The following is a 15301-nucleotide window of genomic DNA, read 5'->3' on the forward strand; positions in this document are numbered from 1 at the left end:
TGCTGTCTACAGCAAAAGTCAAAATGAAACATCATCATGTTATTGTAAATCAAATGCTTCTGCAATATCAAAATTAAGCAAAAATAAAATTATTCAATGGAAATGTTTTTACCCAATCTACAATTACAATGAACTGATGGAAAGCAGATTTATCAGTTTTTTGACTGATTCTAGCTGCAACTATATAATGTATTTTTTTCCATCCAGAGCTAAAAGAGAATTTTCAGTGGAGAAATTAAATCAACAGCTCAGCAACTGCCTGGATTGCAGTTGAGCCACTACATCCCTTCTCTCAAAAAACTATGTTTTGTGGTTTTTAACCAGAAGTTGTCATATTTTCATAAATATTTTCTTTAAATTTCACTGGAAAAAAACCCAACCCAACCCAAAGACTGCTTCCTAACATCATGCTGGACCTCTGATTTAGCAATGACTCAGCAAGAGGAGTTCCCACTCCTGAATCCGTGACAGTCCTGCAACCCTGCATTGCGGTTGCACATAAACCTCCAACCCTAACTCATCTTCACATTATTACAGTCCTGAGAGCTGACATAAACCTGTCAGAAGGCAGGAGGGCAATACACATATTTGCTGCCAATACTGCTATTACAAACCAACATAATCTGAATCTAAGCTCATAAGCTTAAGAAAAGTGTTTCTCTTTTGGGTCACTGATTGATAAGGGCTTTAACAAATAAAGCTGTAAACATGATTTAGCTGTTGCTTAGTTAGAAATGCAGAATATGTACCGCTGTATCTGATTCTTGGTAGTTTTCCATCAGCCTTTGAGCAAATGTTTCAACTATCTGTGGTCGTAGGACTGAGGAATTTTCTTGCGTTACCCTGTGTTTCCAGAGCTCTGCAGGAACAGAGGGAGGAAAAAAAACACCATAAAACCACACATCTGAGGGTATCACTAACACAAAATATTGATCCTTCAGTAATCCCTGGGATTTGACACCGGGTACACTTTATAGCTTAGGGTTTCTCAGCTTTCCAAAGTGTTTACAACAAAAAGTAAATGTCATTGCAGGCAGATTGCAAAGCCTGTGTTGAGCAGCAATATCAAATTCATTCTGGTATCAAAGCCAAAATGCAATTTAATTACAGACCAGTTCTGTCAGTAATGGCCTGGCCCACAATTGTGTATTGGAGTTTTCTGTAAATATTGAGTAAAAAACATGGCTTTTGTGTGAAATGGAATATTTCTGTGCACTAATTATTGCTGCCTGCAACCACAATCAGTGGCAGTAGGGCACATTTTTCTTCCCTTTGATTTCCACTTTTGCTTTGTTTTACTATTTGTGCCTATGAATACCCAAATTGCCCTCACCTATGCAGTAACTGTATCAAGTAAATGCCTAACATACTAAAAGGTCTGGCATTTAAATTGCACTGCTAGGCCTAAAATATTAACACTCCAACATAGAGGAGTAGAGAAGTAATTTCCTATCAGCCTGTTTCAGGCTGCCTGCAAACTCCAGAATAAATAGTGTCCAGCCTTGCTTGCACAATTGGCTTTACAATATTTATGGCTGATCATTCACTTTACAAAGAGAAAGTGAACTCCAAGATTAGGGTATTTTAACCTGTTGAACAGATAGAATACACAAGTCTGTGGAGAAAGGTGTATGGTATCATAGAATCATAGAATAATTTGGGCTGGAAGGGACATTCAAAGGTCATCTAGTCCAACCCCCTGCAATGAGCAGGGACATCTTCAACTAGATCAGGTTGCTCAGAGCCCCATCCAGCCTGGCCTGGAATGGGGCATCTACCACCTCTCTGGGCAACCTGTACCAGTGTTTCACCACCCTCATTGTAAAAAATTTCATTTTTATGTATCTCAGTACACAATTCTTCACAGCTTCCTGTGAAGAATACATCCTGCTAGATGTATTTCTGGAATTTCTCACAATGGCCTCTCCAAAACAGAAGAGAGTTTTGTGAGGGCAAGCTGGTTTTCATCACTGATACCTTCCTCATGATTCAGCTGGTCCCTGTCCTCCAAATGGGCTCACAGGGGAGTGGGGAGCTGAGAGAAAATGTCCTCTCCTGTTCACATGCAGGACAACTCTTTGCCGCCTTCATGCATCAAGGCTACTTTTCCCACTCGTGGCCGGGGCTCCTGTATTACCCAGGGAGGGTATTTTAATTCTCCTTACCAGTGGGGAGACTTCTCTCTTGTCTGGCTCTTTCAGATGTCACTAGAGTCATCTGGTTAGTTTTCTACTATACATCATGGATCATGTGGATTTCTAGGCTTTCCAAAAGCTTTTGAAGCTAGTATCAAGTTTAACACTTAGCTCTTACTAAATCTCTATACTGCTTATAAAGCAACTCTCCAACTAGCAAAAACTAGCGGACTAAACCAAAGCAATTCTCTTTCCATTCTTCTCTAAAATACAGTACTTTCAGATATGGTGTCATTTGGGGGTAGCTGTATGCCTAGTGCCGTGCCACAGATACTCTGGATAGAGGCAGGTTCCCCTGTTGCTTTGGGCTCTCCCAGGACCCACACCTGGCTCCACACAGCAGAGGTACCATTGCAAAGCCTCGCAGATCATCCCCATCTGCCCAAGTTCCCCCATGACAGCCTCCACGGGCCCCCGCTGGACTTCACTTCTCAGAAATGGCAGGAAAACCTGATGCTGTGTGGTCCCCAGTAACACCCCATGAAATAATATTCCCCTTACCTGGTACACTTTCATTTTGATTTCTGACACTCCTCTGAGGGGAAGTATCTGCTGAGTGCTCGAAATAGGCTCTCCAAACTGCTCCTCTGTGCCCTTTTGTCTGACTATGGCTTGCATGGCCAGGTACAGGATATCCACTCTAGAATCACCAAGACATGGGTATTTCACACATTCTCTCTCAAAATTACTGTGTTTGCATTTACTGACCTTGGACCTTAACTTTATTTTTTCTTCCCATGCCCCTGTTCCTAACCCATGCAGAGTGTGACTAAGTCTCAGTGCACAGCGTTAGCACCACTCTACCTATAAGCAGGACAGGACAGTCTATTCTTCACTGGTCCTGCCTTATTGCAAAGGTCAGTAATTTCTCCAAGTTTTTAATAATATGAAACTAAAACCGAGGGAAAGGAACAACCAGATAAAGTAGGGAAAACTGGTAACCAGTGAGAACTTGTCTGTCACTGTCATCCAAATAGATCAAGAAACTCCCTCCACCTCCTCCCATTGCTCTCCTTAGTATCTGATCATGGTTTTGCTAAGTGCCTCTGAGTGCTAAGTGCCAAGGAGCTTTGCTCTTAGAAGCAGAGGACGCATTAGCAAGGCATATGTAGCTCATTACTTGTTATTGCTTTAATCACACTGCCTTTTAAACCCTTGATGACATGACACAAAGGTTAGCACAGAGCTCGGAGAGGGAATTGGGGAGCTCTCATCTGTGGAAGGAGAAGGGTGGAGATGTGGAGGAGGGAAACACAGTGGGATTTTGGGGTACAGTAAGCTGCAGGTGCTCTAAAACACTCCCATCCTTACTTCAGGCAGATCTCCTGCTATGAAAGAGCTGTTACAGGTGCTGCTACACAATCTCCTCCTGCTCAAAGTCTCAGTGTAAGCAAAGCCAGGGCAGGGAGCTCACCTCTCCTCCCAGAGGCAATAACTGCTAAGCCCGATCTCAGGCATCACCACAAGGGAGCTCTGGGTGCAAAAGGGCTGGGAGATGCTGAGGCCGGGATCTCCTGCAGCTGCCCGTGGTAGAAGCACAAGCCATTGCTTGCTCTGCATGGAGCACTTGTACACCTGACTCCCAGTCCTCCTGCAACCCAGTCCTGAGCTGTCCTGGAGCTGCTCCCTCATCAGAGTTTATAAATTAGTTAGAGGCAAAGTCTGTGGGCCCCCAGCATTGGACCATGCCCCCTCCAATCTGGTGTTAATGCATGGGAGGTAACATTGGGATGCAGATAAGTGGAAACCAGAATGGAGCAAGTCTGCTACCAGCTATTCACATACACACAAATTTGCTGTGACAGATTCAGATTTGTCAATCTGAAATGCCTCGGACTTGTAGGGACAGGCCCACTAAGCATTGCTTCCTCCCTGCAATCTTGCATGACTGTGCCGTTATGCACAGATTTCACCCTTACTGTGTTGTCTTGCTCTTTCACTTCCTTTCTTGTGGTTTCTGGGGACAAAGCTTTTTAAAAAATGATATTCCACTTTCTGCTTTCAGAAGGCCCTCTCTGATGGAAATCTTCCAGTTTTCTATTCTTGACTGCTCAAAGCTGAGCCAAGTAGGAGGGTTAGGAAGAATTCTGCTACAATTCATCTAACAGGCTTCCAAAAATTCCATTTATTCAAGTACTGTATTAACATTGTTTATGGAGCCTCAAATACAGAGGCAGGTCACACGACTGAGAAGAATGCACTTGGAAAACATCATCAGCAAACAGGCTGAATAGACATTGAAAGAGGGGAAAAACAACTGTAATGAAACAAAGAAACAAAAGGTAGCTCTCAAGCCCTTAGAGAAAAGTGGAAGTACTGGGTTAATTATAAGCAAAAGTAAAGACAGGTGGAAATTAAAAAAAAAAAAAAAGGCAGTGCAAGAGGGGGCAGGATGTTAGGAATAGACAAACTTCTCTAACAAGGAGCAAAATAGATGGAGAAAGCAGAGAATTTTCTCATTTTTCATCTTTTCAGTCACTCTGGACTATTCTTGTATCCAAGGTAACTTACCCCTATTGCTCACAGAACTCTTTGTAGAGAGGAACTGTATTGATATCCTCAGTTCTCAGCTTGAGCCGGCCCCATTCAGCCTTTAATATTTCTAGTTGCTTCCATAGTATCAGAAAAGATCTCAACAAGTTAAGTGATATGGCCAGATCATGATGACTGAGCAAAAGTTTGTACATCTTTTTGCTGTTCTGCAACCATTGAAGCAACCATTTCTGCCAAATTCTGTTGGAAGTCACAGGGAAATCACGGAATCATAGAATCATTTTAGTTGGTAGAGACCCTTAAGATCATGGCTTCAGAAAGTTATGACAAGCTTTTCACATGATTTTCTTTGCTTAATAGCATCTCATGAAATATACAGTGAGACAAGACATGCAACAGGCTATTGCACAATCAGAACTTGCGATGGGGCCTTATGCCAGTGTACATCAGAGCACAGTACTGTAAAAAAGAGGCCACTTTTTGATTGCACTGAGTATTCACATACAGCAGAGATGGGGATAAAATTGCACAGAAGTTAAATCCTTTGTTTTATTGCTGCTTTCCTCAAGTGAATCGCTTCAAAAGCATCACTCTCTACTTGGTCTCTACTAAAAGTACTGTTACAGAAATCAAACTCTTAGGCCAGATTTTGAAGGAAGCAGACCTTAAAATAACTAGATTTGTCCTTTCCACTCATTTTACCTTACAAATCAATCAGTGTATCTGTTTTGCATCACAAGCAGTTTGACTCCCTCCCCATTCCTTGAACCAAATTTTTATGTAGTTTCTGTCAGGCTTTAGGTGCCAGCAGCAACCATCCCTCATATCCACGTCCACAGCACAAGTACTTGGGGAAGTACAGCCTGGAGGTACTTTGCCTCTCCTTGGCTAGATTTGGGTTTAGACAGTGGCCAGGCTGTTTCTTTCCCATCTGCACTGAGTAGCTCTTGATAAAAAAAGAGCTGGACCTTTGGTGGGGCATAGAGAGAAGTCAGGACACTCTCTTTTCTCTAGAAGTCTGGAGATACCAACAGGCCCTCTAGGGGTGTCTGTCACTAGAGCTTCTCTCACACAATCACAGATCACAGAATGGTTGGGGTTGGAAGGGGCCTCTGGAGGTCATTTAGTCGAACTCACCTGCTAAAGCAGGTTCACCTAGAGCAGATCACACAGGAATGTGTCGGGGTGGGTCTTGAATGTCTCCAGAGAAGGAGACTCCACAACCTCTCTGGGCAGCCTGTTCCAGGGCTCTGGCACCCTCCAAGTAAAGAAGTTCATCCTCATATTCAGATGGAACCTCCTGTGCTTCAGTCTGTGCCCATTGCCCCTCATCCTATTGCTGGGCACCACTCACCTCTCAGGAGCACTGAGGATTTATAACAGCAACATTGTTCCCTTTGCTTCTTACAAGATGGCCAGGAGTAGGTGAGGTTATCACTGCCTGTGTCAGATCTAGGCCACTTATATTCACAGAGGTTCGGTTGCAAAAACTAACAGGAGTCCTACATAAAAGCTGTACAGTCCCAAACTGTTGTCAGAGGTACTTGCTTGCTTTTAGCTAACAAGGCTGGACAGTTGGCGTGATCTTCCACAGCAGAGCCGTAGCTGTTGTGCAGTACATCCTCCATGAGAAACTGCATCGCCAGCAGCTGCCCATGGGTAACTCTTGGGTCTGCGTCAGCCAGGCTGCACAGGCACAGCTGGAGAGGAAGGCAGAGTCTCTGAAGGTCTGCTGCACAGAGCTTAACCAGTGATAGCAAATCTCAGATAACTGTCTGCACAGGGCTTTTTTGTGTTATAAACACAAACAGATTTCAAGCTTTTAGCAACATGGTCCTAAAACACATATGCCCATGCGTAGAAATTATTTGATTCTCTAGTTCTAGCATCTTGGGAAAATGATAAGTATGGGTTCATTATCAGTAAAAATGCTCTGCTCTGCTTGACAAAAGATCAAATGTGAAGTAAATGATAAAATGGGCTTTTGGACAGAAAAGGGGGAGATGATTTTTGTTCACTTCTGTTCTTTAAAAAACAAAGACAGGGAACGGGATAATATTAGTTTGTTTTCCTCCTGCATCACAGATTCATCTTGTCTTTATGTCTTTGGACATAAGCACAAGGCTGCTGTCTCATTGTACCTGCCTGATGTAACTTATATTAATTGTGTTGTTGATAGTGACTGGAAACAATCCTCCATCCATTAGGAATGTCCTCCAAGGGAAGTGCATGAGTGTGTAAAAGAATAGAGATGACTGTTCATAAATAAGAACAACATTCAATTAGTTATGAGAGTCTCATCTAATTTGATCAGGAAAAGGCAACTCAGAGGCCAAGCTGCTATTTGATAGGTGATACACTCTGCTCTGACTTTGAAAGTAGGCTATGTGTTAGAAAGAAAGAAGCATCTATTATCACTCCTTGAGAAAGCAGCAATAAGATTAATTCTGGAATACATTTCCTACCAAGATGCTGAGCTACTTCTGCATCCACAGAATAGGTCCCATGCCCTTACCTACCTACTGTCAAATTACTGGTCCTATCTCAGAAGCACTGGGACATCTTATTCATCAAAGATGTCCAGGCTTTGCATGTCAATACAAATGCTGTTTCTGAGTTATGCTAAGGAGGTCCTATGTGTCATTGTCACCTAAATCAAGGCAGGGGTGGCAGAAAATTGCATTCCTGTAACTCATTGTTTGGGAAAGGCATTACTGAAGGTGAAACAATATTATCTGATATTGGATAATTAACAGGAGGGCATTAAAATGAGGAAACATGAAGTTAGATTATTTAAAACTGTTACTATGCTAAGATCACCAGAAAGACTCATCTTTACTTTCCCTAACAGGACAGCAAGCTTTTTTTTGCCAGTGTCATTCAAGGTGCCTCTTGAGCACATAGGTATATGATTTGGCATTATGTAACTTGGTGTGATGCTGTAGCTAATAAAACTGCTAGATCTAAATATCTTGCACACAACCATGGCAGACACCTTGGGCAATCAAAACTCCTGCCAGGTGATGAGAGTGCTCAGAAAAGTAACTACCAAAACTGAAAGTAGAAACCCCAACATCTATCCTACAGAAGAATTCAATTTTGGTGACATCAGTATGATTATATTCCACCTCAAATTTTCATTACTCATTTCTATAGAGAATTTTTTCTGGAATCCCTAATGGTGAATCAAGTTAATAAGCTGTCATCATGGGATTTTTAGCTAATTAGATATTAGTGTTTAAGTTCTAAGCACAACAGCAAGAAGCACAGAGGACTTTGTTCTCCAAAGAGCTCAGTGCCAACAGGGGAAGGGTACACTTTACTCACCCTGCAACTTTGAGGATCCAGAAGCTGAGGGAGCCTTAGCTGTGAAGTAAATGCACCCTGAATCACAGAGTTACTCCATGGAGGCAGCACGTGGTATATCCTATCTGTAACACTCTGGTAGGCTGAAGCTTTCCCTGAGGACAAAAAATGTCTCTCTGTAAAGAAACCAAAGCGTTTGTATTAAAAAGAAGATGGTTTCAAAATTCTCCAGATGGTCTATAACAAAATTACTGGCTCCTCATCATAACCCAACATTGTAGTGAGTGATAACGGCAGATATGATAATTAAAACAAATAGACACAAATGTTAATAATGTAAATGTATGAGTGAAAGTGCATCTGACTGGGGACATTTAAGCAAAACTTGTGCCTGTGCTTATGGAGAGGGATGCCTGGGTAGCTAATGCACTGGATAGTAATTCAGGAGCTCTATACTTCCTATTCCTGATATTAGGATAATTTCTGATACAAAGTGGGAGAGCCATTGAAGTTTTTCAAAGTTTTCAGGAGTGCTCTTGAAGCTTTGGAACCTAAATTATCAGATACTTGGAGTCCAGAGCTAGGTTTAGCAACAACACAGCCCACTGATTTTCTTGAGCCCTGATCTCACCTGGCAAGTGCCCCATGTCTCACACAGCAGATGCTGGGCCAGGCAGACACACCAGAGCCCGGCTGAGCAGCAGGAGCTGCCCCACCAGCAGTGTGCTGTTCCGGCACAGGGCTGGAAAATTGCATTCCTGTAACTCATTGTTTGGGAAAGGAATTACTGAAGGTGAAACAATATTATCTGATACTGGATAATTAACAGGAGGGCATTAAAATGAGGAAACATGAAGTTAGATTATTTAAAACTGTCTGTTACTATACTGCTGCTTTGGGGACCCAGCTGGCTCCTCATGCTTGGATTGTGTTGTGCTGTGCTGTGCAATCACACACACAAAGCTGCCTTTTACTACCCTGTATGCATCATGTAGATATATTAGCCAACTGAGCTTAGACATGACTTTGTTGTTTCATTGCAGCCTCTTTGTCACATTCTATTCTCCTGTACTTCATTCACATGTTTTTAAAACAAAGAGCCCTGGATCAACTGGTACTTGCAATATAAGAAATATTCTAGACTGCAAGTCTTTCTGTAGCTGCACATCCTCCTTTGAATGGCAACTCTAAGACAAGGAACTTTTTATTTTGTTTTTGTCAGGCACTTTTTAAAATGACATGCAGTTTGTATCAGTTGCAGGACTAACAAAGGAATTACAGGGACAAATAACAGCTTCCAGGATCAACCTTGCCAGACAAGTTCCTAAGAGATTAAATGTGATTTAGTGTCACACTGTAAGCCCCGGTGTGGAGAAGATGGAAAATAATTGCACTGGCAATAAGGAACAAGAAAAATGAAGCATCTGAAATACTGCATTTCTTCTTACTTCCTGCTAACACAATTCCTTATCCAAGGAAAAGGTTTCCCTAACCAGTCACCTCTACGGTATTTTAATCAAGAAAAAATAGAAATAAAAGCACAAGGTAGTTTTATCTTCTTGTGCGTCTCCAGAAAAATCTTTAGTCTACAAACACATGCAGTCACAACTCCACTGGACAGCACAAGAGCGATCATACTGGCTCAGAGCAAAGGTCCGTCCAGCTCAGAGTCCCGTCTCTCAGTGATCAAAAGTGGATTAATGAGATTTCAAAAATCTTCAGAGCAATCATATGCAGATATTTCCTACAGATATTCTCATGGCCTCCAAGAACTTGTACCTCAGGCCAGAGGTGATTGGTAAATGTTTAATAACACCTGGTAGATTTGTCTTCCACAAGCCTGTGCAGTCTCCGAGTCCTGTGAACTTTTACCAGCCACCGTGTACTGCAGCAAGAAATCCCACGGCCTAATTACAAGCCATATACAAGAACTGCCTTTTTTATTTTTCATTCAGACTCAGCTACCTGCTGTTCACCTGGGATGCACCTTACACTGGAAAACACCGTGAGCAGACACACCTTGTTTGTCCCCTGCCTTTGACTGATGGTTTCACAGAGCTCCCAGCCGAACTACTCGTTCATCCCAACAAACTTTCATCACCCATGTGGCTCCTTTGGAAACCTTTCAGAGTTCTCTGTCCTTTCTCAGGTGGGGATGAGAACTGTGTAGGCTCATCAACACAGATTTATTCAGCAATGTAGTGGTGTTCTTATTTTTGGTTTCCTAAAGGGAATCAATTGTTTGTTTGTTTGTTTGTTTTATGATTGCAGTTGAGCCGAAATTTTGACAGAATGATCTGTTGTAACTCTGAGATTTCATTACTGCATGGTAATGGCCAAGTCAAAGGATGTCATTTTATACACTGGGATATTTTTTTTCTTCCCCAAGATGCATCATCGTACTGACACACTGAACTCCAGCTGCTGTTTTATTTTGCAGTCACTCTGTTTTGTAAGGTCCTTCTCCAGCCAGCCCTTACCCTTGATATCCTGGCTATCATGTTATCACGTACACACTATATCACCTCAGCTTCAGTCCCTTTCCAATTTCATCTGTAAGCACTTGAGCACCCTGGGAGAAAGCTTGAACTCCTGCGTGAAGCCACTGGTGACCTCCCTTATCCACTGCAAAAGTTGCCCATTTACAGACTTCTCTTTCCTTAATCTCAACTAATTGTTAACAAATGTGACCATCTCCTCACATATCCAGTGGCTGCTTAGACTCCTTAAGAGCCTCTGTTGAGGTTATTAAAGCTTTCAGGAAATCCAAATGAACTGTATCAACCCCTCATCTATGGTTGTTAACACCTTCAGAGAACCCTAATATGTTTGTAAGGCATGACTGCACTTTCCAAAAGCAGCATTGATTCTTCCCAAATACATCATATTTGTCCGTATCTCCACTTCATTACAGTTTCTGCTAATTTGAATACTATGGATATTGGGTTTATCGGCCTGTGATTAGCCAGATTACCCTTGCAATTATTTTTTACAAACTGGCAACACATGAAGCCACTTCCAGTCTTTGGGTATCAGGCCAGTGTTACGCAAGAAGCTACACACCATAGCTAGTAATTTGGCTTCTTTTTTAAAAAAACAGTCCTTGATTTTTTTCAGAATTCTTTAATATTGTCTGGTCTTGGCAACTTGTTCATCTCCATTTCAGTCCACTTGCCCCTTAACTTTCCCTGGCAACACTTCCATTTGCAGCAGTTCCTCTGATACTGATCCCATAGAGAAAGGTTTTGGTGTGTGATCTCCTCAAGCTTTTCCACAAGGTGTGAAAAAACAAACAAATCACTTTTTAAGATGTGTGCTATTGACTTATCTTCACTGAACACTCTTGATCACCTACTGTCCCTTCAGACTTTTTGGCAGGTTTTCTGCTCCTGGTGTATCTGAAACAAGGTTTATTATTAGTCTTGATGCCTTCGGCAAAGTTGTGCCTCAAAAACCTTGCTGGGCTGTCTTGAATTGTTTTGTATTTATCCTGTCACATTTTACAGTCCTTTCTATTTTCTTCATTTGAATGAAAGTTCAGCTTTTTGAAGGATGCCTTCTTGCTTTAATAAAATGTTTAATCCTGCTGTTTAGCCATGCCAGCATCCTCTTAGCCTTTCTTAAGTCTTTCTTCACATGTGGTGTGCATTTCTTGAGTGCCTCCAGTATGTCCCCAAAGAGTCTCCATGCCATCTGCAAGGATTTAACTCCCCTAGCTAATCCTTCTAGGTTTATTTCAGCAAGTATTCTCATTTTTATCTAGTTTCCCATTTTGATGCTGAGCTCAGCTATGGTGACATTTAATTGGCTTTCACTGTTCCTTCATGGATGTTTTATGCCAGCACATCATGGCTGCTCTTAGAGAACAGCTCTCTCACTGAAGCATTTTGACCTCGGTCCTGTGTGTTACTCAAAACCAAGTCCAGGAGTTGTTTCTGTTCTGGTAGACTCCCTGACCTTCCTTCCCCTACAAATCTGGCCTTGCGTCATGCCACCACGTGGCACATACAGAGGGGAAGGGAGTTGAAATGTCCTTTATTTTTGCACGTCCTGCCCTTGTTTAGGTTCTGCCAAGGTTATGCTTTTGAGTACAATCAAACCTCTCTGTGACCATTATTGACAGACAACATATGGGACGAAAGCAGGGGGGGAAAAGGAAGGCAGGTACTTTTCAGAAAGACCTGAAAAGTATATCGTAGTTGGGTATCTGTGATGGGGTACATAACAACATTTTACAGGAGGGTAAACCTAGGGTATAAATCCCAGACCTGCTCATTAGGCACTTTTTGATAGAGGAAAAAAGAGAATCGAATGCAGATCCCACAGCAAAACAAAAAGATTAACTCATAAGTCTACCTCTGTAGCAGCTACCAACCTGCCTGATTTCGTAAACTACGAATCACAACATAAAGGTGATATAATGTTCAGATAATAGGACAGCTGTGCTCAGACATGGTATGTCGAGATCCCTCAATGAAGCATGTAAGGACTCTTACCACTTTTAGTTAAACAAAAATTGGCACTTTTAGTGAAAGAAAAAATTCTACACTTACAGGGCACATTTCATGATCTTGGTGCAGATACCATGGACAAAATTTAAATTCATCTTTCCTACATTTTTTTCTTTCTTTGTGAACAAAAAACCACCCTCTTTATAAAAAAGGTGCCAGTCCCATCCTTAACAGGCTGTAATTCTTACCATAGCCAGTGCCTGATGGCTGCATCAAACTGTAGAAAGATCACTGCTCTGTGAACAGCTACCAGCTGGGCTACTTTGCGGGATCCAGTGGATTTTGCAGGCTGTCAGACGTTTTCTGTATGTCTTGAAGTTCAGTCCCTGGAGTCCCAAGAACAGTAAGTTTATCAGGTAAGGTATCAGGAAATACATGTAAAAATATCTCAGTCCTGTAAACACATTTTCCCTCCAGGAGTTTTGTACTTCAGGACTTTCTCCATTTTTCCTCCCTCCCTTGGAGGGCAGAAGAATGTGTTTACATCCCTGTCAATGTTACACCACCAGGCTTTAGGAAAAGAGGTTGCGGCAGGTGGAAAATTATGAGGATGTAATAAGGTCAGGGAGGAAAAGGCATAGAAATGACAAGTTACAAGCATCTCAAACGAATGGTTATTTTACCACTGAAAAGTTAATTTTTACAAAATGCTAACAAGGACGATGGTATATCTTACTGATTATCATACTGAAATTAGATTTATCAAACAGAAGCAGAATCAGTTCCTGAGATGGCATTTTACTTTACATACCAAAGACCTAAGCTAATTACTACCTGATAAGGAATGATAGGGACAACATTTCCAACTGTTTTTAATAAAATACTTTTGGGGCTCAGTTCTGCAAACTAATGATTATTTTTCTGCTGAGGCTCTGAAGTTTTTTTAGTTCTCTTTAAGCCTAGCAAAAAACTTCTCAAAGCAGTGGGTCTCTGCAAGTTATTACCCTTACAAGAGCACCTGCTCTTACTTGGTGTTTGTATGCAATGTGTGCACGGGGCTCAACTGTCTCCCAAGACAGGGCCACCACAGAAGTGATTTAACTTGGGCGCACCTGCTGTAGAAACCAAATGTTCTCCCTGTCAGGCTGCAGGGGCTGCCGTCATTCAAGGAAGTTAAATGGTCTGATTCGGGGGAGAGGGAAATTATTCCTCAACAAAAAAGATCTCTTGGCCAAGAGCAATGGAGTTAAATTGTCTGTACCAAATGTGTTATAGAGACTGCAGAGTGCTGAGGACTCCATCATTGTCTGTATTTTCTGCTTTAACAGGGTGGTAGCTAGGCACACATTAGATGCGTCTGAAATTGAAATACATTGCACATAATATTCCTCCTACATCTGTTTATGTGGTTTCTCACTGATCACTGAGCTCAGTCTTCTTGATTGTTTCAAAGCTCATTAAACGTGCTAATTTACGTGTGCTTTCTCAGTCATGTACAAATGAAGTTACTAATATGTACTTGATGGTACAATAAGTGCACATTGCAGAACAGGCAGTGCTCTTTGTTAGAGAAAATAAACCCACTTCAAAATCAAACAGTCACGAGCACAGTATTAAGATAAAAGCTGTAACAAGTATTTATGATTCACTGAGTTCTTTCTTCCCTTCCAAAATTACATTTCAAGACGATAAATTCAGAACTGATAATAAAAATCTTACTCACATAAAAAGAAAAATACATAAGGGATAATGCGACAAACCTGGAGACAGTAAAAGATCAAGCTAGTCTTTTATATATCTTCCCAGTTCTTGAAGAATTTAATATTTTTACCCAATTGTCATAATCAGTTTTTCATTTGTTTAAAAGACACCTGGACAGAATGGAAGCTCTGCAGGTGAAGTTTCTACTCCTGAGTTGCATTTGAGCAGCACCAAGTGTACTTATGTATAAACACGGGTATTTTCTAGGTGGGCATGAAAACAGTCCAGCCATGCAGCAACAGGACATGCCATGGTTTCAAACTCCAGCTCACTGTACTGCAGGAATAATCCAGTGGCTGAAAAGCCAAATGCCCAGAGCACTTCAGCCCTTGGGACAGGATTATCTCACGTGACTTCAGTTGCCTAATTATCAGGCATAAGGTTTAACTGAGTTCCTGCAATCCTAGGCACCTCCAAAGGTTTCATCCCCCTCGCTTTGAACACATTTTAGCTTGGGACAAGCAGCTCCTCTGAAGGTGTCTCTGCAACGGTGTCCAGCAGAGGTGTCCAGTGGCAGCAGAGTTCACTGGTGGTTAGATACCAGTAGCTACACACCTCACTGCTCACCACTAAAGGGCAGGCAGATGAATCCCACTCCTGGACCACAGGTCAAAGCTATTAGGGAAACCAGTACTGTTTCTGCACAAATACTTGTTCACGCGGGACAACACACAGCTCAGCTGTTTCACCCTTTGGAAAGAGAATCATGTGACAGATTCACTTTGAGGAACCCAAGCTCGCCTTTTTAAATTTTCTGGTAAAGATAAACACACCATGGGCTGACAAGATGGCTTAGCAGACACTTGCTAGAGGCAGAAGAGCAATTTTTGAACCATGTTTTCTGTTCTCTGCGTCTGTGATGCTGTAGGCATGCACCCAAGAAACAACAGACTTCCTTCAGTGAAATGGAGCGAGAGAAAAGAAAAATAAGACTGGAATTCCATCTTGACTTTATTCTTCAGTTGACATTGATCTCATCTTCATGCTCCTTTTGTCCTTTTCTCACCATCAGCATTTCATACTCTTTTGCACATGGAACCATTTACCTTAAGCACACAGTATTTGTTACTTACCAATCCCGTCAGTCCCTCACAG

General features: G+C 41.9%; 1 protein-coding gene across 1 annotated transcript in view; it reads right to left on the reverse strand.

The window, feature by feature from the left end:
• The window catches only part of LOC309438051 (uncharacterized protein), a gene marked incomplete at its 5' end in the record, with an annotated part of 60963 nt that overhangs the window by 13603 nt on the left and 32059 nt on the right, over positions 1–15301 (reverse strand). Inside the window, one exon of the mRNA XM_082048959.1 lies at positions 750–859. Within this exon, the coding sequence (XP_081905085.1) occupies positions 750–859 (110 nt within the window). The remainder of the gene's footprint in view (positions 1–749; positions 860–15301) is intronic.

The sequence above is a fragment of the Streptopelia decaocto genome (assembly GCF_964273445.1).
Source record: "Streptopelia decaocto genome assembly, chromosome: 3".
NCBI lineage: Eukaryota > Metazoa > Chordata > Aves > Columbiformes > Columbidae > Streptopelia > Streptopelia decaocto.